Source organism: Perissodus microlepis, chromosome 15, assembly GCF_051167445.1.
Source record: "Perissodus microlepis isolate ML-2025 ecotype Zambia chromosome 15, ASM5116744v1, whole genome shotgun sequence".
NCBI classification, from domain to species: Eukaryota; Metazoa; Chordata; class Actinopteri; order Cichliformes; family Cichlidae; genus Perissodus; species Perissodus microlepis.
The window spans coordinates 16,831,189-16,853,242 of NC_140475.1; the positions used below are offsets into that span (position 1 = coordinate 16,831,189).

A 22,054-nucleotide genomic window follows, 5' to 3' on the forward strand; every position below is an offset into this window, starting at 1 on the left:
AGTTCAAGCCAAGGCGGTTGATATTAAGTCTGGCATTTAAATCTTGGAAATAAGCTCCTTAGCTGTTGGCAAACTAAAAAAAACAAAAAACCTTATGGATGATTCCAAGTTTTTATAACTTCTGAGTAATCTGACTAATTAAACAATGCTGTGAAATCAACAATAGGCGCTTCGATGCTTTTCATCAAAAGAATAAGGAAGCAAAAGTTTTAGAGAGAAATTACTGGCTTTAAAGTTTTATAACAGTGAATGAACGTTGCCGTCAGTTAATGAAAGTAATCATCCCCATCCCAAAAGGACTGACTAGGCATTAATTATATATAATCTGACATATAAAGATCTGACAATAAAATTACACGTTGAAAAAATTAGCAGCTCTAACTTTGTCAGGCAAGAGAAGCGGCTTATTTCGCCCGTCCATCCATTTGTCAGACTGCTTCATCAATTTATTTGATGAACAAAACAGACTCTGACAATGCTGCAACGCTGAGTAAAGTGAAAAAGCAGAATTCCACCCATATTTCACTCACAATAGAACATAGCAAACATGGTAAAAGTTTAAAATGTGAAAATGTACACTTTGAACACTTTGAAGAAAGAAATAAGGTTGTTGTTTTTTTATTTCATGGCAGCCAAACCTCTCAAAAAAGTTGAAACTGGGCCATGTTTACCACTGTCAGGTGACAGTCTGTTAATGTCTGGGAGCTGAGGAGACTAGTAATAATTTCCAGTTCTGGTTTGATAAGGGATTCTAGGGATTCTCTTAATTTTATGATGTGTCCAAAGTTTCAGCTGGTAAAAGATCTGGACTGCAGGCAGGCAAGTTCAGTATCTGGACTCTCCAACTATGAGAGCATACTGTTGTAATAGATAGAGTTTGCAGTTTAGCAGCATCTTCCTTAAATATGCGAGGACTTCTCTGAAAAAGATGGCATCTGGATGGGTGAATATGTGCCTCTAAAACCTGCATATATGTTTTAGCACTCATGGTGCCAGTTCCAGAGGCAGTAATTCACCTCCATACAATCAGAGATGCAGTTTTCCACTTTTCTTTAGCACATTTTTAATGAGCTTTGGCCCAAAGATGGTGGTGTCTATGGATTAATTTTACATGTGGATTCTTCTTTGCATTAACCTGCATTTGTGGAAGTGTATTCACAGACAAAGATTTCTCCATCCAATACTGACACCGTTAATTGTGGATTGGTGAAACTTTGTCTCTCTCAGACGTTTTTTTAATTTTTTTTATATCCAATCATGTTACTGATCTATTGTATGTTAATGTAATTAGTTGCAAAATGTTCCTCCAACTGTTTTTTTTGTACCACTCACTTTTCCAGCTTTTTGTTCCTCTGTCAGGCACATTACTACCAAACATTTCAACATAAGCTTATTTTTTTCATGATATAATAAAATTACTCAAATCAAATATTTAAACTATTTTCTATGTTCTATTCTGAATAAAATACAGTTCATGACATTTGCAAATCATTGCATGCCGTTTTTATTTAAACTTTACTTAGCATCGAAACATTTTTGGAATTGGGTTTGTAGACATGCTAAAGCAGATCTATCAGGATAATCTTGAATCAGAACATCCGTCCATTTATAATGCTTTTGAATAATGCAGGCTAGGTGTGGGAGGCTGGAGCAAGGCATTAAAATTTATGTCAGAGTCTTGCAGGAACTGTCCATTAGTCTTATTCTATTATTTGAAACAGAACAAAAACATACTTTGAGCAAAGGGCAGCAAAAAAAAAAAAAAGCTTGAAGCAAACAACTAGTGATTGGAAAGTGTTTTGTGGTCTGCAATATTTATTATGGATAAATCGGTACTGCTTTATGATTTTGAATGTCAATATAATATTTAATGCTAAACATAGTTATGTGGTATATGTTTAGAAACTGATAGCAACCACAATAAAGTCCTGCTTACGTGTTGCAGCACCAAGATAAAAAATTGAAATAATAAACCTTAGTCTTGCACTGCCGTATGCATTGCTGAGTTATTGTTAAACTTCAGTACAGTTACTGGTCGCTAGCTTGTTTTCTTCTTTGGTGTTAAAGGCTACTTACTGGGGGCAGCCTGTTCAGTCTCTGTGGGTTCCTGCTCTGTCTTCTGTGGTGGGCCCTTGATTTTATACAGTAAAGCCAGAAGACGGCCTTTAATTGAAGTGTCCTGTTCTTCTTCTTCTTCCTCCACTGGAATTCCTGCCAGGAGAAATGGAGGCGCTCAGAGATTTATCCTGGTATACCGACTGCTTCCATGTGCATTGTGTAAAGGAAACAAAAACCCATTTTAAAAGATCATTCTCATAACATAAACATATTTATGTTGCCAGATAATATTAACTTAACTTGCAGAGCACTTTTTACAACACACAGTTACAAAGTGCTTCACATTTTAATAAAAGAAGTGTTCCCAGCATACAAGCAGACAATCATAGAATAGTATAGGTTCTTCTTACATTCATTCACACATACATTCATTCCATACAAGCAGTCGGTGCGAAGAAGATTGGGGAATATAATAACATACTGTATAAAATGATTTTTCAGCAGTCATTTAAAACAAACAAGTCCTGAAAGGCTGAGGATGGCTGTTCCAAAATTAGGTGCTACAAGCTCTGGATTTAAATTAAGAGTGTGAACCAACCAGAAGTCTCTGATCAGATGATCAGAGAGACAGGCTGCTGGAATAAGGTCTTTGCTGGTCTGTAACGTAAGAAGAACCCTGGCAACTTACAGCTTAGAACTTTTTTAATATTAATTCAGAGTTTCACTTGAATCCAAACGAGTGAAGCTACAATGTGTATGTATCCTTTGTGTATTGTCAGCACAAGAACTGGTCAGAGAATCCAGTCTTATTAATATGAATTCTGAGCACCACAAAGAATAAAATCTCAAAGAAGTTGGGTGGAGGTGGGATGCAAAGTGGCTTGCAGATGTGCAACAACTGTTGGCAGAGATTTTCTAGCAGAGTCCTCAACTTATTTTTGAGGACAGTCTTTTAGCTCGACTTCATGGCCTGTCTGAACTAATGCTATGGTTAGTTTTGTGTGACAAGATGTCCTTATCAGAAGATCTACAGTGTCATTTTTAGACATTTATGAACAGAAATGCATAACATCTTTATACAAGTTGTATCAACAACATTAACTGTCAGCAGTTGGACTTTACCACAATGCAGCCGCAGTTCTTCATGGAACGAGTTGAGCTCATCCTGGATCTCCACGGGACAGGGGCAGTCCTCACCTGCACTGAAATTCAACAGGATGTTTATCTGCAGAAAACAAAAGAGTGTTTACATTATAAGACCAGAAAGCACTTGAGAACAGCAACACGGAAAATAATTTTAGATAGGAAGTGAGATCAAAAGAAGGAAGGAGAGTGGTAAAGAATGAATAAAAGAAGGATTGCACAGTAGAGAGCAGTGGAAAGTCACAGAGGCAAGCACATTACCATTTTAGAGTCACAGCATAATTACTCATGTAGTCTCCTGTGGTAAGTGCTCACATGGGCTTGTCAGATAGTGGCCATCTGATGAACTCAGACAGAAATAGTCTGAGCATTTTTATATCACACCCAGTCAAATGTGAAACTAAAAACATTAAACAGGTATTTACATAATATAATGCAGAAAATACTTAATGTATCATGTAGAACCACAGATGTGCTGTGCTTGCTACAGGTCACAAGTTAACTATAAAACACTAAATATAAATGAGATGCATCCATCGCAGAGTCCAGGTTAGCCTATTCCCATGTCTATTTTAGGCACAGCTTTTTAATAAACCACGGGAGGTTTCTTATTGTGGAGAATCTCGCTTACAGTATGCACCTGCTGCTGACCACCACAACTTAGTTTCAGGGAGTATATCTTGGAAGTGCTTATCCTCAAGGTTTCACAGCTCAGAGGATGCACAATTAAATATTTCAAACATGAATGCTTTGCAGTGATGCAGAAACCTTGCCTATTCAGTACCAGGTTGTTTTCAACAATACTACAGGACAGGGCAAGCGATGTGAACACAGAACACATCAGAGACTTTATTCCTTATTTACTCAATGTTTCCTATTCTCTAGTCTGGCTCAGAGACATGCTACAGTTTACATAAAAATATACTATCTAGCAGAACACTGGATATTGGATTTTCACAGCAACGTAACCTCGTTTTGTTTTCTTCTGGCTTCAACAGACAATGACCTTGAGATCGTACTGAAGAGATTTTCAGTGACGTGGCAAGAATGGTTCTCTAAGGCCATGGTCCTCAGCCAGAAAAGGGTGCAGTCCCTCTTCTGGGTTGGAGATGAGTTTCTGCCCCAAGTGGAGCAGTTTAAATATCTTAGGGTCTTGTTTACAAGTGACGGGCGAATGATTGACTGAGATTGACAGATGGATCAGTCCTGCAGTGATGTGGACTCTGCACTGATATCTTCTTGTGAAGAAAGAACCAATTGAAATAGTTTGGGCATCTGAACAGGATGCATCCAAGAGCTCTCCTAGTTGAAGTGTTTCAGGCAAGTCCCAACCAGAACATGCTTTAGAGATATCGGTTATATCTCTCAGCTGGCTTAGGAACACTTTTGGTGTCCCATTAGATGAACCGTATGTCTGTTTAAAGTGCTCCCCTGAATAGACTCTGCAACCCAGAAAAGCAGTGATGGATGGATGGATGGATGGATGGATGGATGGCATTTTTACTTTGATAAACTTAAGATTTTGCAAACATTTTTCACAATGGTCTATAGAAAAGTTCATTAATCATGTGTCAGTTGTTTAAGTTCATCTTCTGCTTAAACATATTTGACTTATAAAAAATGAACTCACTGTAACATAAAGTGCTCCTGTGGGACTAATAATAATTTTACCCTGTAAGAGGCCAAAGGTTTAACTATCACTGCAGGGCCAATTCACTCCTAAGTTAATTTTAGCTGCACATATGGCCCAGTTTATCCTTCGGGAATTCCAGCAGAAAATAAAGTTAAGAAACTGAAAACTAAAAAGCAATTAGAGAACTGCAGCACCTTGTGTTCTAGTGTCTGCCTCTGACTCTGTTCTATTCAAGGTCATTGATTTTGTTTTTACCCCAAGGTCTAGGCGATCCGTCCAGGGTCTTATGACAGTATGCAAACGGAAACCACCTTGAACATAAATTACATCTCAGAGAGGATGGAAACACTTTCTCATACACTGGCCCCTCTGCGGTGTTGTACCTGCTCCTGCGGAGGTGAACGAAACTCTTTGGTCTTTTTGGCAGTGACAGCGGCAGACATGTTGAGAGCCAGCATTAGCTCATTGTAGCGGAACTTCTGATTGTACTGCAGCTTGGACACGAAGCTGTCGGAGAAGGAAACAATGGATTCGATGCGGTGCTTCAGCTCGCAGTCACAGAAGTAGTGGAGCAGCTCACACATCTGAAAAGGACAGAAATCTGTGAACAACTCAAAGGTTTTCTGTTTCTTTATGTCTCTATTGGTTTTGATTTTGTTTGTTTCACTGTATGAATGACATTTTTTTTAATTTAACTTCATAGATCCATCTCCATTATGCATGATTATTATTAGCAAGTTTTAGTCATTTATAGAACATTAGTATTCAGCCACTGCCTTGCTTTCTACTCATGAATTCACCTCTCAGCAAGCGATAAATCATAAAAAATCAAAACTGCTGACAAATGGGGAATTAGTGTACCTAATCTCATGAAGGCAAAATTCAATTTTAATTAAAACCTTGGCAGATAAATTGATGGAGTTAGTTTAATTCAGCTATTTCCTATCTTCAGTTTATCACTGAGCTTAAACATCTGTGCACGATTATTGTCATCACCTGGCGTTTGACAGACTCTGGCAGAGACTTCTCCAGCAGGCCTTTAACTTGCGGCTTGCTCTCCTTGGTCTCTTCCTCCCCTGCTTCTACAGCCTTCTCCTCATTCTTGCTCACCTCCTCCTTCTCCCCTGACACGGCCACCTCATCCCCCTTAACTTCCTCACCCTCTTTGGTCTCTCCAAACACATTGGGGTCGATCAGGAGGAGAATCAGCCTCACCTCATCACTGGTCAGGACTCCCATTATTAACAGCGTTCCAATCAGTTTCAAAATGGGAACAAACTGGTACTCAAGACTCCCGCCTACTGGGTCTCGGATGTGTGTCCCTCCACCTTGCACTGCCTCGGTTAGCATGCTGATGGCTTTTTCCTTTAGGATGCCCAATGGGATCTGGGGGCTGTAGAGGAACTGTTGGCGTTTGGTGTTGATGATTCCCACAGGGGAGAAATTGACCCGAGGTTTAAGGGAGGTGCTTAGGTCCACCCCAGGAAGTGAATGTCGCTTGGACTCATCTGGGAACAGCTTGATGGAGCGCGTTTCATCCGTCACAGGGATAATGAACTCGTTGTTCATCATTAGACGGGCTTCCTTTGCCGTCTCAAGATGAATGCTGACAATAAGTAGAATTAGTTCAATCATAGCATGAGTCTAAAGACACTGGCTATTACAAAAACACGCAGAAAAATGATTCATGATCTCTCCTAAGAACTATGAATTATGCTGTATTAGTATGATTTCCACAAACCAACAGTACCCAATAACCATAATACATCTGTATGAGATAATAGTTGTGGTGATGAGTGCCTGACAAGCAAATAAGGTGCTGATTGCTCAAACTCTGTTACTCATAATCAAATTTCTTAAAGCAAACCCTCGCGTCACAAAGGCTTTAACAATCACTGCTTAAAAGTGAATTTTCAGCAATATAGAAGGTACACATGAGTTTGCTATTTGACATCATGTGAAGAAAAGACAGTTTAAACAACAACACTGAGATGTGAGGTGGAAAAACAAACATAGCAGAGGGATTATTAAGATTTATAGCACAAATTTGCTCAGTGATCTCACGTAATGCTGCATCAATTTAACAGTTAATGTTGTTGCAGATGACACTGTCAAATCACAATTCAATCATGTATCATCATTAAATGATCCGATGAGTAAAAACACGGCAGCTTTCTTCTTGTTTTGATGCACGGCGGGTCATTGACTGAGGTCATTTTTTTAGTAAGATAAATTAAAAATCAAAATTCACACCAGCTGAGCATCCATAGCAACTTACTTAAGTATATAAAATATACTGAAACACACCAACACACCTGATAAGGACATTGTAGAAGCCCTCTCTCAGCATGCCAGAGAGGTACTGATTGTCGATTGTGTAGAGAAGCTGTGATTGGTCCAAATGGCTGCAGAGGGCGTGAGCTACACGAGTGTTTCCCAGTGCACAAAGGGCACAATACAGCTTTAGTGTGTGGTAGTGGAACTTCCTTAAGTCTTCGTGCTCAGATAACTCCATTATGTCCAAACACCTGCGAACAAAGACACCACAACAACAAAGTAAGCTCGAGTAAGTCATTTACTCTGCTGATCACAGCAGAAAGACTTTGATGATTTTCATTAAGTTAATGCAATTTTCTAATTAAAACTGTTTTTTATGTAAACAGCAAACAAATGTATGACTAACGGCCTGTTTACTCATCATTAAAACTTATTTTCCAGTATGTATTCTGATATCAGAATACACAAATACACATGCTACGAAACAAGAGTTCATCTATGGGGCCGCAAAACACATTAGAAACCTCTTAGCATCTCAATCCATCACAGTCTGCAGTTAACATGAAAATTGTAGCACTGTGCATAGAATTGACTGAGATTACTTTATACGATGTCACATTATGTGTGGTTTGTAGTTTGTCGCCTTAATGTTGTTATGTCCCTGTTAAAATGCACATTTGAACTGTATGAAATAGGAACCATTGAAGTTACTAGAACATTTTTAAACTCCATGGTCCATGTCAATTATTTGGTCAGACACATGGATGCAGCAACAGCAATTAAAAGTGTGAACATTTGTAAAACATTAGTAGTGTAGCCCTAAATCTATCTAAAAATGGAATGACAGGCTTGATTAAGTGTATACGCAAAATGAGAATATTCATTGTGATTATGATTCATCTGGGCAAAACTTTAAAGTCTTTGTTAGCGGCTACCTTCAATTTAATTACAGTGACCCTCACCAGAGAGTACTCAGCCCAGGTAGTGCCAAGAAGTGTTTGTTCCGCAAGCAGCTAATCTGTCTTAAATGTGTTTCATCAGCCCAATTCACAGTAAAGAATGAATGACAAGAAGTATCTATTGTTACTTAATCATTTGTCTATGGAAGCTAATTTAACTGCTATAAATGTGAAAAGACACTGAATGCACTACATCCTCCCTAACAACTAAAGGGAACACAACGTAACACTTTGTAAATGAAACAGTCACTTGTCACTGTGTTTATACGGTTTATAGAGTATTATAATCACACCTGTTTTCTTCAGGTATGTGTACAGCCATCATCTGCATAGGCTCCAGACACTGGACCACCCAGCCATGTCTTTCACTAACGCGAGCCGTCTCCACATTGAGAAAGGTATTGGGCATCCGGCTCCAAAGCACTGCCACAATTGTCTGCACATCCAACCGTGGCGGACACTGTGGCACCGGATTCCTGTGCTCGCTCTTGAATATGGCTGATGAGAGTGGCATGGCATCCTGGGATTAGAATGAGGACAAGAAGGAAAAATCACATTAAGTAGAAAATTTGATTAAATGAAAACTATATTAATATCTGGTTATATCACATCCTTTCAGTCAATAGCGATGCAATCAGTTATTTTTATATACGTAGTGCTTTCTGTGACATCCTTTCTTCACTCTATCAAATAGTGTCCTGTGTAAATATGTATATTGGTTACTAGTTTTCCAAACACACACAAAATTAATCAGTGCAAGAGCATCCTAAATGGGTCACCAAGTCAAAATATAGGCCAGCTGGGCAGTCCATGACTATGAATGAATGGCATTAAAAATTCAAGACCTCTTAATTAGTGTGAGAAAGACAAAGTAAATAGCTGTTTCATAACTCAATGAAAAGTGCTTAAAACTGTGTACAGTGTTGTTTGGTTAGGACAGAAACAAACCTTTATCTTAACAAATTCAAACTGGAAGAGGTTTGCACTGGTGGGGAGGACAAATACAGCAGGGAAGAGCTTGGTATTTGGTTCCACCTGAAAGTAAACAAAGCCATAGTTATCCACATCAGCTATTAAGTCAGTACTATCCCGTGTTTATAGCAGCACCAAAATGAGACAAAAGTGCAGCAACACATGCAGAACAGAGCTCTTCCTTGAACCCAGCCCATGGTGGAATCTGAAAATTGATATATTTAATGCAATGAGCACTGCGCTTGCCTCGTGTTTGCTCTGGTGGCAAATTCAACTAATGTCAGAAGGCTTTTAACCCCTAAGCTTGTGGATTAGCTGAAGTTTGAAATCCAAGTTCAATGAGTATTAGCTGGTATACTGATGACAACCATCACAGACTTTACAAAGAAAGAGAACAAACAACCAAAGCTTTGATGCAATAACAGGACAAGAAGCTTTTCATCAGGTTAAAAGCCTCCTGGTTCCCTCAGAGGGCTTTCCCCTTCTTAAAAAGCCAATTCATGACTAAATAAAGCAGCGAGAAAAAAGGAGAGAAACAGGAGATTATGCAAGATAAAAAAGGAGAACACAGGCGGTAGAAGCTTCTCAGTGCACCATTTCAGTGTCTAGTCAGGCATTCGATGTGATGCTTTAAAAACCAGAGATGAGGACAGCAAGCAAGGCAAGGATTACTGAGCCGATGTCTGTCTTTGTATGACTAGTTCACAAAACAGATGAGAATTTCCCAACTCTATCTCTCTGCAGGTTTAATTTGCTGTGGCACAAATTAATTAATGACACCTGAAAGGATTAAAGGAGGGAAGATCGTTCTGAGAGTGTGTGGGCAGTACAAATATGTGATGAGTGAAATCGTTTGAGAGAGATATTAATATAAAGACAGTGACTCAAACTGCTTAGAGTTTCTTTTCTTTTTGCGTTCAGGATATTAAAAAACAAACAAACATGTGTGCCAAAGCAGGGGAAGAATACTAAACCACAAGAGAAAGTCGTAATAGCTTACGTCTATTGAAGTTTACGAGCCAAACCTTCACTCCTCTGCCAACTGATATCTATGATATCTATTATACTTACTTACCTGATATGATGTGGGGAGCTCTTTGCCATTGGCATTGAAGGAGACAAGGCCAGTGGCCAGGTCAGCCAAACAGCCAATCTCCAGGTCGGAGCTGGAGCGGCTGGACGAAGACGGGGTAACTGCGTCTGCTACACACACCATGTAGCAGTTACTCCTCTGAACACTGCGGCAAAGCAACCACAACAAGAACTCAGCATCAATAAATACAAGTAAATGCAAATATGCAGAGGACAACATAGGCAACTTGGGGGGGGGGGGGGGGGGTGTCAAACAGGAGGCACAATAAATTTTCATTTGGTCAACAGTCATTGATCTTTTGCCTCATTCATATTTGTTACACACAGAGGCCATCTTTCCCATTTACCTCCCCGGATGCTAAATAAAGATGAAAACCAGCTATGAAAAGATGACTGAAATGTTTTTGTTTGGTCTGTCTAAAATAATTGTGAGCATGTTCGCCATACTGATCAACACATAGCGATGACACAGGTATTAGTGGTATAAACTTTGAAATGCATGCTTTTTTAAATTATGAACATACATTTGCAAGGATGGGTTATCCCCGGATGGCAGTCATTTAAAAAAATGAATGACCATATTATTTGCTTTGCTTTTAATTAGCTTTCAAGAGAGCTTGGAGCATACTAAGGGATTTTTTCTTGTAATATTTTTTGATGTTTGTGCAGCTCAAATTGGATTCCTTCATATTTGGTCCCAAATGCAGCTACATTTAGAATAACTAGTAAAAAACTAAAACTTCAATGCCTATAAGACATAACACACAAAAAATAATCTGATCCTTAGGATCCTTATCTAAAATTGGTTAAATACAACCTCACGTGAACAACAACAGTTAATGGCATATTAAACTGTATCATTATTTATTTCAAAAATACTAAGAAATAAGCCAAAATGTAGAAGCAGTGTGTGGAGCGGGTAGAAGCACATTTAGCAGCAATAACTATATTGAAACTACAGGAAAAATGCTGTCATGAGAAATCAAAAAAGTTATTAAGGAAGGTATCACCACAGAATGCACTTCTGAAAGCACATGTCCCACTGGAATATTAAAGCCTCTTCAAATAAAAGGATCAAACATTTCATATGAACTCCAGATATTAAAAATGCAGGGAGCATACCTCTCATGGACCCTGCCCCTCTCATCTCCCAGCGTCACTGTGACCGTGCGTGTTTTGCTGAGGCTGAAGTTCTTGCTATAATAATGATAGTCGGGTGTGACCCAGCCCACCCACACAGAAGCAGGGTCCTGTCCAGCAAACACTCGCACTGAGTAGTAATACTGCCAATTAAAAGAAAAAGGGCAAACAGTGCTATCGGTTAATCTGAATATACAGAGAGTAATACTATAGTTTTTTTTTATTTATTTATTTGAGAATCTATGTGGATTTACAGTTGTGATGCTTCCAAAGTCAATACTTCCATCTTCTTTTGGAGGATGGCTGCGGAAACAAAAAACATGACAGTAGATTTAAGTTATCTTAAACAATATGGGCTTTATTTTTTAACTTTAAGTATAAATTTAGATAAAACACAATTTCCCAATACAAAACAGCTTCAAGTACATGTCTGACCTGAGCTTCAGTGATTCATCCAGGAGCTTGTCTGCAGAATAAAACTCCACAGGCATGCTCAGTCTACAGTAGACCATGTCATTGTTGCTGTTTTGAGTGCCATACGTCTTGTGAGTGACCTTAAGGCAAGGAGGACTGTCGACTGTTCCGTCAATCCTCGTCACCTGAGGAGTTAATGAAACCCAAAGCGAGGGATCAGTAATATCAATGTGCCCATTAACACCAGCTCTAGTGTTTATTATAAATAGCTCTCTAGGATAAAAAAAAAAAAAAAAAGCAAATCTCAACTCCAGCAGCAAACTTAAAAGGCAATAAAAACACTAATGATATTGAGAATGTGTGTACCTCAATATCAGGGTGGTCCTCAGGTACATTGAAAAAAGTGGGCAGGCGCTTGCTGAACCACATGGTGACCTCTCTGTTCATGTTAACAGCAAAGGGCTCAAAACCCTCCTGTAGACCACACATGGTGTAGTACTTGAAAGTACTGGCGTCCTTGCCCAAGTTCATACGGCCGATCTGAGACATGCGGAGACTGCACACGGGGATGAAACCTGGTGTATTTAGAAAAATGTATTATTTTAACATGTGCATTTTATATGGTCGTTTTACAAATCAGAAACATGTTAAAAATCCATCCATCCATCCATTTGCTTCCGCTTATCCTTTTCAGGGTCGCGGGGGGCGCTGGAGCCTATCCCAGCTGTCATAGGGCGAGAGGCGGGGTACACCCTGGACAGGTCGCCAGTCTGTCGCAGGGCTAACACACAGGGAAAGACAACCATTCGCACTCACATTCATACCTAGTGGCAATTTGGATTATCCAATTAACCTATCCCCACAAGCTGCATGTCTTTAGACGGTGGGAAGAAGCCGGAGTACCCGGCTTCCTCCCACCCCGGAGAACATGCAAACTCCACACAGAAAGACCCCAGCCTGATGTTGGAATTGAACTCAGGACCTTCTTGCTGTGCGGCAACAGTGCTAACCACCGTGCCACCGTGCTGCCCATGTTAAAAAAATATATATATAAAAAAAGAATGCCAATGGTTTATATGCATGCACGCAACAGTGAGTTGGCTTTCTTGAATTCTGTACTTCTAAAAAAAATTTAACTTCCTTTTTTCTTTATCCACCAAAACTCAAATGTCATATGTTTAAGAATCTATAACTTATGAAATCTAAAAACAAACTAACAACTTTACTTTATCCCTGTGTGACCATCTTCTTCCAAAGTCAATGGTTCATTTACAGAGTAATGAGCCAGTGTCACAAAGGACTTAATTAAAATGAAACACTCTTATCATTTTAAGCTTTTCTTAAAATCTTATGCAAACAAACCCAGTCAAACTCCCAAAGACACTTTGAAGGAAACAGGCAGAATAAATAAAGTTGGCTTGAAATACAAAGCCCTCACCATCCTCTGTCTCAAAGTCAGTGAAGCAAAGCTCGGATCCTTTACTGGTGATCAGGAGTTCTCCGTTGAGGGTGAAAATCATGGATTTGTCCTCCATGTTGATCATGCAACCAACCACGTCGCCCTTTTTCCAAGGATGTCCAAAGTAGCGGCTGCCTGCATGCATACGTCGTCCCTTGAAAAAACATAACAAGAATCACATGTTTTTGTCTTTGCTAATAAATGGAACAACAATGTTGCTTAGGTTTCTGTGACTGTGACTGTAGGTATTGTTAAAATGTAAAAGATATAATATACGGTGAAATCCTGAATTTAGAAAGTTTATGGCTGAACTACATATATTTTGTTACTCTTATAACCATGCAGTAGTCTCATTTTTAGATTCTAATTAGTGTAGCATTGTCCATGACGATACATCTAAAGTATCTAGATCTTTCAAAAAGTTGCCTTCAGACAACTTCCCATGACTAGTTTAAAAGAAAAGATACACGCAGTTTACCCGATATCCATCAAAGACGAAGGCTTGGTCGTCTACTCCGAGCTCCATATCAGGTCTGCAGCCTGGTCTGGCCCAGCCAACCCTCATGTCTCCTCCACTCAGAGCCTCAAACTCAAAGTACCACTTCCCCGTCTTCACCGCGTAGGTCTGCTCCACACGGAAGAAGCGTATCGTCTCGACGCTCTGATCATCAAGCATGTGCACAACTTTAGGCAAAGATACGAAAACCAGAGGATTTAACACCATGGATACACATGCTCGTATTTTCAGTACTACTATTAGGCTTTACAATCAATCCATAGCTATAATGAGGATTCGTCAGTGCCAGCTTTCAGATTGAAGAAATGTGTAAAAATATTGTATGCATAACTATGAGTTGTACCACATATATTTGTAGTATATTAGCAAAATCTGTGCGCTCCTAAACATTTACAAAACCTTAGGTGAAAGCAGTGCTGTTGCTGTAGCCTTTGAACATACAGTAGATGGTCCTGTATCAGTTTTAAGAGCTTTAAATGACTGCGGTGTCAGCGCCAGGGTCTCACCCTCTTGATCTGGGGGGTCGATCTCATATCCATATCCAACCATAGTCCTGATAGCTTCTCTCAGACTGTCCCTGTTAGATTTTTTGGTGCGTTCATCCAGTAAAGCATATGGCACCAGGCGAGGATTACGCCTGCTCTTCAAATCCTACCACAAACAGTGACAAGGAACTGTACTAGTGGACTAAAGTCATTTAAAATTAACGGTAAAAACAATACATGAGTTTCATTTTCTCAATTTCAAATGCTGCATGAACTTTACCTGCTGGATGCCATAGGTCCATCCTTGTTTAATTCTATCTTTGGCCCACACATTGTGCGCATTTTCGGCCAGTTTATCAACTAGAACCTCTTGACCAGCATTCAGTCTCACATCAGAGAGTTCCAGTGGCGCAGGCTTATATCCATTGGACATCATGTAGCTACAGATGATATTGATAAGATAAGATACAGGTATCTTACAACCAAAATTTTCCCAAAAAGTTGGGACTCTCTATAAAATGTAAATTAAACAAAGTGCAATGATTTGCTGATATATATATATTTTTTCAAAAACATATTTTAATTGCAACGGAGCACAGAAAGATCTAAGATTTTAAGAAATTATTAGTTTGTTTTAAATTTAATGACAGCAACACATCCCCAAAAAGCTGGGATAGGGTCAGAATTACCACTCTGCAGCATCCTCTCTTCTTTTAACGAGAGTCTGAGGAGACTGCTGTACCTCTGAGAGAAATGTAGTTTCATTCTTGTCTGATATAAGATTCTAGCTGCTCAACAGTCCCGCGTATTCTGTCATGGTTTTTTCACATAATGATGCTTTCAGCTGGTGACATGGATGTCTTGCTGAAACATGGAAAGGCTTCCCTGAAAAAACCCAAACTAAAACAATTTGTTTTCCTTGCTGTAAGTAAATTATGGATTTTCAGATCATTGCATTTTGTTTTTATTTACATTTTACACAGCATCCTAAATTTTTTAGAACTGGGTTTGTACATAAAAAAGGACACTGATTATATATATATGCCTCTAAAATTCAGCATTTTTTTTTTGTTGTATCCGATAAAAAGATACATAGAACTATAATATAACTTAAATTTATAGGAAGTCTTACTTTTTGGGTAATTTGATTTTCTTCAGATCCTCTTCAGCGTGAATATTAACCTGGGCAACATGGCATCCCAGGGCTAAAAGGGTCCTGAGGATAAAAGGAAATGTGAGAAAGTCTATAACCAGCATCAATATTCAAGCTTCATTACATTATGTTAGATGAAAATGATTCTTCTGAGTGAGTTCTAAATTTTTAACACTGTTCATTAGACACTGATAAATCTCCTCCGATCAATACAATAACACAGAACAGCACTCAGGTTGGGCTGCGTGGAAAAATGCCATTTGGGTCTCAAACTAGATGTAATTGACAAACTGCATACCCAGTTAAACTTTCCTCTAAGAGGAGGACGTTTTATTGAGCCAAGCCAAATGTTTTTACAGTGAGATGACTCAGTAGTTGGCTCAAATAAACTTTGGATCCAATATTTGTTAAAAAATCAATAATGGAATTCACTCAGGAGATGTAAGTCATTACAAGCACCGCTTTAATCTTAGCCTTAATCTGCTTTTGCTCAGCATTGAGGAGGGAGCTGCAGCAAGAAATGAATAGGTAACTGGATTATCCAGAGGACAGCCCAGGCCTTACTTTAGGGTTTCACTGGACATCTGCAAGTTGTAGTTCCTTTCAGTTTCAGGCAGCTTGGCGAAATCCACAAGGCAAGGGTGCTGCCTCTTGTTGTCATCACGAACCTGGAAAAAAAAAAAATGAAAAAAGGTAGCAGTCAGGTGTTACTACTGCATGTGTCATCTCACCACACCCACTGTTTGCTCTATGAACCTTCTGGTCTTATAGATTTATAAGCAAAAATGGCTCAGAATTCAGAAAATAAAAAGTGGACCGCAGCTGAATTTATCTGCAGTTGTTGCTCAGGGATGCAAATTTTGTTTGTTTTTCTCTGCCTAATTCGGGCCTCAGGTGTTGATTTGTTTTTCTTTCCTTTTTTAAATAAAGTGAGATAAGCCCAGTTCAGAGAATAGACTCGCAGTAGCGAGAGACTCGGCTATCTGTGAGAGTGGATGGGAGGAAATTTACAGCTGCACGCAGACTCTCAATAAGACGCTGCCAGTGACTCCTCCTGATAATGCACTCTGCTGCTGACAGCAGTTAAATAGAAGTGAAGTGCACACGGGGTATGAAAAATACACAGTAAACCAATACACAAAGATACAAAGCAATGATGCTGCATTCAACTTTATTATTGTCTTGATCCAAATACTGAATCTTCTGTTTGTCCAGAGAGTCTTGGGTTGTGTGCAATGTCACTCTGAGCTCCCTGAGCTTGTTACAGCAAAATGAAAACATTAAGCAGCTGCTTGGACCTAAAGATTGTCCCTAATAAACTATAGGACCTGGGCTAACCCCAAATGAAGCTTTCTCCCAGTCTTAATTAATCTGAATGTCATACTCTTGGAGGGTGAGACGCTCATTAAGTTTGTTAAATGGCCGCTGTTGGGATGACAGTCTCGGTGGGAAATGATTCTGTGATAACCACACTACAGTACAAAAGAGGCAGCATGTGTGATCAGACTTCTAACAAGCTGTTCCGCAGTAAACAGGAGTGACTGACAGGAAAATGATGGGAGAATGATAGAGGAAAGCAGTGCAGACAGGAATGATTAAAATGTCTTTAGATACAGAGGACTTCAACTATAGTTACACGGAGCTATTTAGAGATTGACAAACAAGCTCAGTAACATAAAATTAGATACTCTGCATGAGTTGATTTGGCACCGTGTCAAATAAAGGATTTTCTTTATTGCTTGTTGGAGTTTTTCTAACATTGATGAACTTTATTACAGATTTGCTTTTTTGAGGTTAAGCTTGAATCTTGCATCGCTCTATTTTAAGTTTTTGTTATTTGCCTTTTGTTAAGTTTTGGATAAAACATTGTTTATATATGTTATTTATTTTCAACCTTTCATTTAAAACAGTGAATAAATTTAGCTCCCAGTTTAATCAATTAATGGCACATTTAATTAATAATTTAATGATGTATTTCATAATTCTGGCACTTATGGTCCTCCACAGTTTTCATTATTCACAAGCGTATTATGTGTAATACTTTCTTGGGAGAGATCAAGTGTTGCCATACAGCTGAAACCCTCCTTTCTATGAAAATAAGCACCTCTATGTTACAGGCAAATTAGAGAAACTTGAATGCAAACACTAACATGCAAATATTGCATGGATCCATTCCACTTTATCTATGTTCTTAAGTCCTACAAACACTCATACTTTCTGAAGCAGTGAGATCTTCAGACGCCATCGCTGACATCACTTGCCTATAAAGGAACAAGCCCTGAAACGTTCTTTATAGAAAAAAAAAAAAAACCTTTCTGGATTTCTCGACACACACTCTGAAGCTCGACACATTACGTCTCATCACTAGTGAGTAGGGTTTACTCAGTTGTAAGCTTAACAATTTCATGTGAGTGTCCTTTTTTTCCCCTCTAGCTATATATGTTAACAGGCCATTATACCTGTAGTCAGGGACTGAAATCTTCAAATTAATGAGCCATTAACAAGCATTTCAATTTTGACCCCTTGAGTTGACCTTTATCAGTGTTTCCAGACATACCAGATAAATATATTCCAGATGAATCACAGGTTTACCTTGCCATAGGTCCAGCCCAGTTCAATCTTGTTCATACCCCACAGTTCGTGAATGTTTTCTGCCAGCTTGTCCCGGATGTTCTCCAAGTGAGGGGGAAGAACAATCTGCAGAGAGAAGGGGAACAGATGGTACAGTTGGATTCAAAAAGATGCTGGACAAAAAAAAAGGCTGACAAATGAAAACCGTTCTTCCTCATGTCTATGCAATTGTTAGATCCCTAGGGGTTATGCCAAGTTTCCTACCCTTTTGTTACACTGAGGTAGAAAGTCAGCACCTATTTTCCATTTGTACTTCAGAGCCACTTCTGCAGCACTGAATGTTAAATTACAGGTGCGTAACACAAAATGAATTCCCTGAAACCGCTGCAGGCCTAGTAAACAGCTTTGTCTTCTTTTTAAACAGCACTCAAACAAGAAGGAGCAGAAGAGAAACAGCAGCAATCATGTACCCATCATGGACATTTTATAGCACACTTTTTAGAACCAGAGCAAACCAACCAAAAGAACTAGAATATAATTTTACTGTATATTCAACACAAGCGTTCACATCGCTGCTTTTAATTTCCTTGGGTGTAACATCACTTTAACATCTCACCTGACTGGTGTCAACAGGAGTGGGAATAAAGGAGGCCTGAGAGAGGAACTGGGTGGTTCCCAGCAGATCACGGACCCCATCGTGGTCCCTCTTGTACTCCTTCACAGGCTCTACATGCATCTTCTCTTTGGGCAACAGTGCTTCATAACACGGAGAGTAACCGGCAGGTGGCAAGAACTTGAAATCTCCATGGCGACCGCCCAGCAGGAACCGGACCCTGTGATGACAGTAAAAGGCAGTAAATAACTTCAGCTAACATCCGTCTACATCTCTGGCATTACATAATATCAGGCTTGCAGTGGAGACTTAAATGTTCTTCTTTGGTTATTTTTATTTTTTTTATTTCATTGTTTACTGGTATGCTGTAGGGATAAAATGTAAGATAAAGCATAACACATCACATAAATCTAAACCAAATATAACTTCATTTGATAGGAAAACATTTTAAGAAATGGTTTCAGGTTTATTTTTCCCCTTTTGGTATGACCTGTTCTGTCTCATTAAGATAAAAATTAAGATACCAGGAAGCTGCAGCACAGTAACAAAATTACTTTAATTTGGTGCTATGCCATTGGTTTTTGTGTGAACCTACAAAAGTTCATAAGGTGCAAATTCATCAAGAGCCTCAGCAAAAACACAATTATAAATGCAGAGCCTTACTTTACACCTGCAGAGAAGCTGACTACAGGGAAGAAGAACCCGTCTGTGTTGAAGTCCTCGAACATGCCCTGGACAGGCTGCCCGTTGATCCTGAAGGACATACTGGGAGCTCCCAAATCCAGACAGCAGCTGACCACATCGTCTGAGTTCAGCAGGTGCTGGTTAATGGAGGCCACGGCCCTTGGGATGCGGCCTAGACAACAGCGTGCAGAGACAGATAGGGAGGATGGATGGCTGTTACAGCTGCAAAGTCATTGCAAATGTAGGGCAGGATGATGGGCAAGGAGAAGAGAAGTGAGCAGAGAGGTTGGGAGTGAGGTGGTGAGTGCTTTAACAGGAATGTCATGAAATGGATGAGGGGAGGTGATGGGTCTTTTAGCAGATTTAGAAGGGAAGTGAGGTGAAATAGTTTTTATGCTGTTAGGCTGAGATTGGAAAAGAGAGGGATTAAGAGACTTATACCCCTGAAGCACCAAGAGGACAAAGATATGGACTCAAACTACTGACTGGTTCCTTCCTCTTATGCAGAAAGAAAAAAACAAAACAAAAAACAAAACTGCAATCAGCTGGCGCTTTCCGTTTGAATGCAAACTGAATATGTACGGCATGCATATCAAAATCATTCGAGACGTTGCAAGGCTTTTCAGAAGATGTAAAAGAGAAGTCTAACAGGTAGAGGTTGGAAAGTGGAATTTTATATCAGTGTCCCAAAGATGAAAAAGCAAAGTAAAGAGGGGACAGCAGGCTCCTGCATTATTCACAAAAGGTTCTGTCAGGGCAAAGTCCTTCAATAACCCTTTTTTAATTCCACAAACTTGGAGTTACCTAACTGCAGTAGTGCAGAGTAGCATGGAACAAATTTAACAGTTTATATTATATAAAGACGAGATAACAGAGCAAGTCAAAAGCTAGACTGTGCTTTTTTCAGCTTTCCAGGCCCATCAAATTTGCCTTTTTGCAGTAAGACTGTCTTTGACTGCGCATGGTTCCTAGTAATTACACGACACATGGACAGAATAAGGCCAATGGGCCAGAACCAGACCGCTAATCATCTCAGTCTGAACCACAAGATCTTAAAAGAAAAATGAAATAAACAAAATAACATGATTCAGAGACAGATCTCTGAAGTTTCTCAATGTGATTGACTTCACTGAGTCTGTAGCATTACTGCCGGTAATGAACTAATCATTTGATTCAGGTGTGTTGACCCAGGGTGATATCTAAAACTAGCAGGACACCGGCCCTCGAAGCCTGGAGTTGCCCACCCCTGGTGTAGTGCCTACCAAAAAAAAACTGCTTAGATGTAGACTCGTTTAAATGTTAATTTAAGTTTTTTTTTTTTTATGTTTTCATGTAATACTTTCATTGTTGGCGGCAAGCTGTAAAAACATTACCTTGTTATTACTGTATCATTTTCTCTTAGTTTGATGTTTAGGGGAAAGGGGTTGGGGGAAAATATGTTGGGTAAATATAGAGTTTATAACTCTTTATTCAACACACCTTGTTTTGAACTGAGGACACAAGAGTCAGTCATGTGATATCTCTTTTATGGCATGTGTGATGTCTGAAAGAAGACACTGCCTAGCAGTTTCCAGGAAAAGAATAGAACCAGACAATGGAAACCCAATCAGTGATAATGGCTATCTGGTTACTCAATTTCACAGTTCCACAGACCTACACAACAACATCATTCTTGTTTTGTATTTATAGTTAACCACTGCACAGATTCAGCCTCTCTTCAGCTTCAGTATGATAGCTTTTCTGTCAGGAGGTCATCAGTTATCCAAGATGCACCGTTGGTTTTCGTCCATTATGACACACTACGTGAGATAAAAACCTTTTTTGTGCATACTGCCTATTTTCATTCTCAAACTGATGCGATACCCTGACTCACCATGAATCATCCCGATCAGTGCATAAACTGTTTGTTGTCAGGTAGACTAAACGTAGGATAAAAACAGCACTGAACCTTAAGATTGTATGCATCTAGACTAAATATACATTATCTCTATATATTCTTACATACATGGGTTTTGAATTTCAACCACATATGAGATCTACCAGCAGTGAAATATTAAATTAAGATGCTCACCTGACCAGAGATGCAGTCCATCAAAGCTGTAAGAGTACAGGTCATCTCCAACACCGTTGCCTCCCCACCCTTCTCCTCCACCAGGGTACGGAGCATAGCCTTTAGTGTTGGCCCAGCCTACCCTCAGGTGGGTCGGCTCATTGGTTACAAAGTGGTCCACTTGGTCAATGACCAGCTCATAATACCACTTCTTATACTGAGCTGAACCTTCAGCTATGCCCAGGAAGATATTTGGTCTCATACTGGAAATGAAAACAGGGAAAGTCAACACTGGATGAAAATCGTCACTCCAAATTTCCACTCTTTAATCAGCTGTGTATACTGGGGTTACTGCATCCAGCAGCGGTGCAATACTTTAAATTCTCTACCTCTGAACATCATTGACCAATCGAGTCTGAAGCAGCAGGTCCCTATTGGGAAGGAGGTTGTCACAGATCAGATTCTGATTGGCTCTCACTGCCACTCCATTGCATACACAGAGGGAACAAAGGACATCCAGGATCTGACAGAGAAAAAGACAACACTTGTGTCAGACACTTTTTCCTTTTTGTGTGAAAATATGTCACACATCCACAGTGTGTCAGCGTTTCACATGCTCCGAGAGGAAATGATTAGTTATTCAGACAGATTCTCTGCAAGCTGTGATGCTTGGAGCACATTCACAGTGCGCAAGAGGGCCTTCAAGCAGAACTATCGTCCTCCACCTGCCATTCATGATCAGCAACTGCTGTTTACAAGAAAGCTCTTTGATGTCTTCTAACAAGTGACAGTGTAAATATTAGGAAACTGACATTTAAACACTGTATACACAAC

At 39.5% G+C, this 22,054-nt stretch overlaps 1 protein-coding gene across 9 annotated transcripts in view; it reads right to left on the reverse strand.

Annotated features, from left to right (window-relative positions):
* Window positions 1–22,054, reverse strand: part of ryr3 (ryanodine receptor 3) — a 113,677-nt gene that overhangs the window by 44,374 nt on the left and 47,249 nt on the right. For all 9 annotated transcript variants that reach the window (XM_084952471.1, XM_084952473.1, XM_084952470.1 and 6 more), the window contains 23 exons: window positions 21,610–21,743; window positions 21,242–21,483; window positions 19,150–19,342; window positions 18,490–18,706; window positions 17,895–17,999; window positions 15,867–15,970; window positions 15,282–15,365; window positions 14,430–14,589; window positions 14,171–14,315; window positions 13,626–13,831; window positions 13,127–13,301; window positions 12,055–12,263; window positions 11,710–11,873; window positions 11,529–11,577; window positions 11,257–11,417; window positions 10,118–10,280; window positions 9,019–9,105; window positions 8,364–8,590; window positions 7,150–7,362; window positions 5,831–6,440; window positions 5,218–5,418; window positions 3,181–3,283; window positions 2,077–2,211 (listed from right to left, as the gene is read on the reverse strand). In XM_084952471.1, coding sequence (XP_084808597.1) covers window positions 2,077–2,211; window positions 3,181–3,283; window positions 5,218–5,418; window positions 5,831–6,440; window positions 7,150–7,362; window positions 8,364–8,590; window positions 9,019–9,105; window positions 10,118–10,280; window positions 11,257–11,417; window positions 11,529–11,577; window positions 11,710–11,873; window positions 12,055–12,263; window positions 13,127–13,301; window positions 13,626–13,831; window positions 14,171–14,315; window positions 14,430–14,589; window positions 15,282–15,365; window positions 15,867–15,970; window positions 17,895–17,999; window positions 18,490–18,706; window positions 19,150–19,342; window positions 21,242–21,483; window positions 21,610–21,743 — 4,087 coding nt within the window. The remainder of the gene's footprint in view (window positions 1–2,076; window positions 2,212–3,180; window positions 3,284–5,217; window positions 5,419–5,830; window positions 6,441–7,149; window positions 7,363–8,363; window positions 8,591–9,018; window positions 9,106–10,117; window positions 10,281–11,256; window positions 11,418–11,528; window positions 11,578–11,709; window positions 11,874–12,054; window positions 12,264–13,126; window positions 13,302–13,625; window positions 13,832–14,170; window positions 14,316–14,429; window positions 14,590–15,281; window positions 15,366–15,866; window positions 15,971–17,894; window positions 18,000–18,489; window positions 18,707–19,149; window positions 19,343–21,241; window positions 21,484–21,609; window positions 21,744–22,054) is intronic.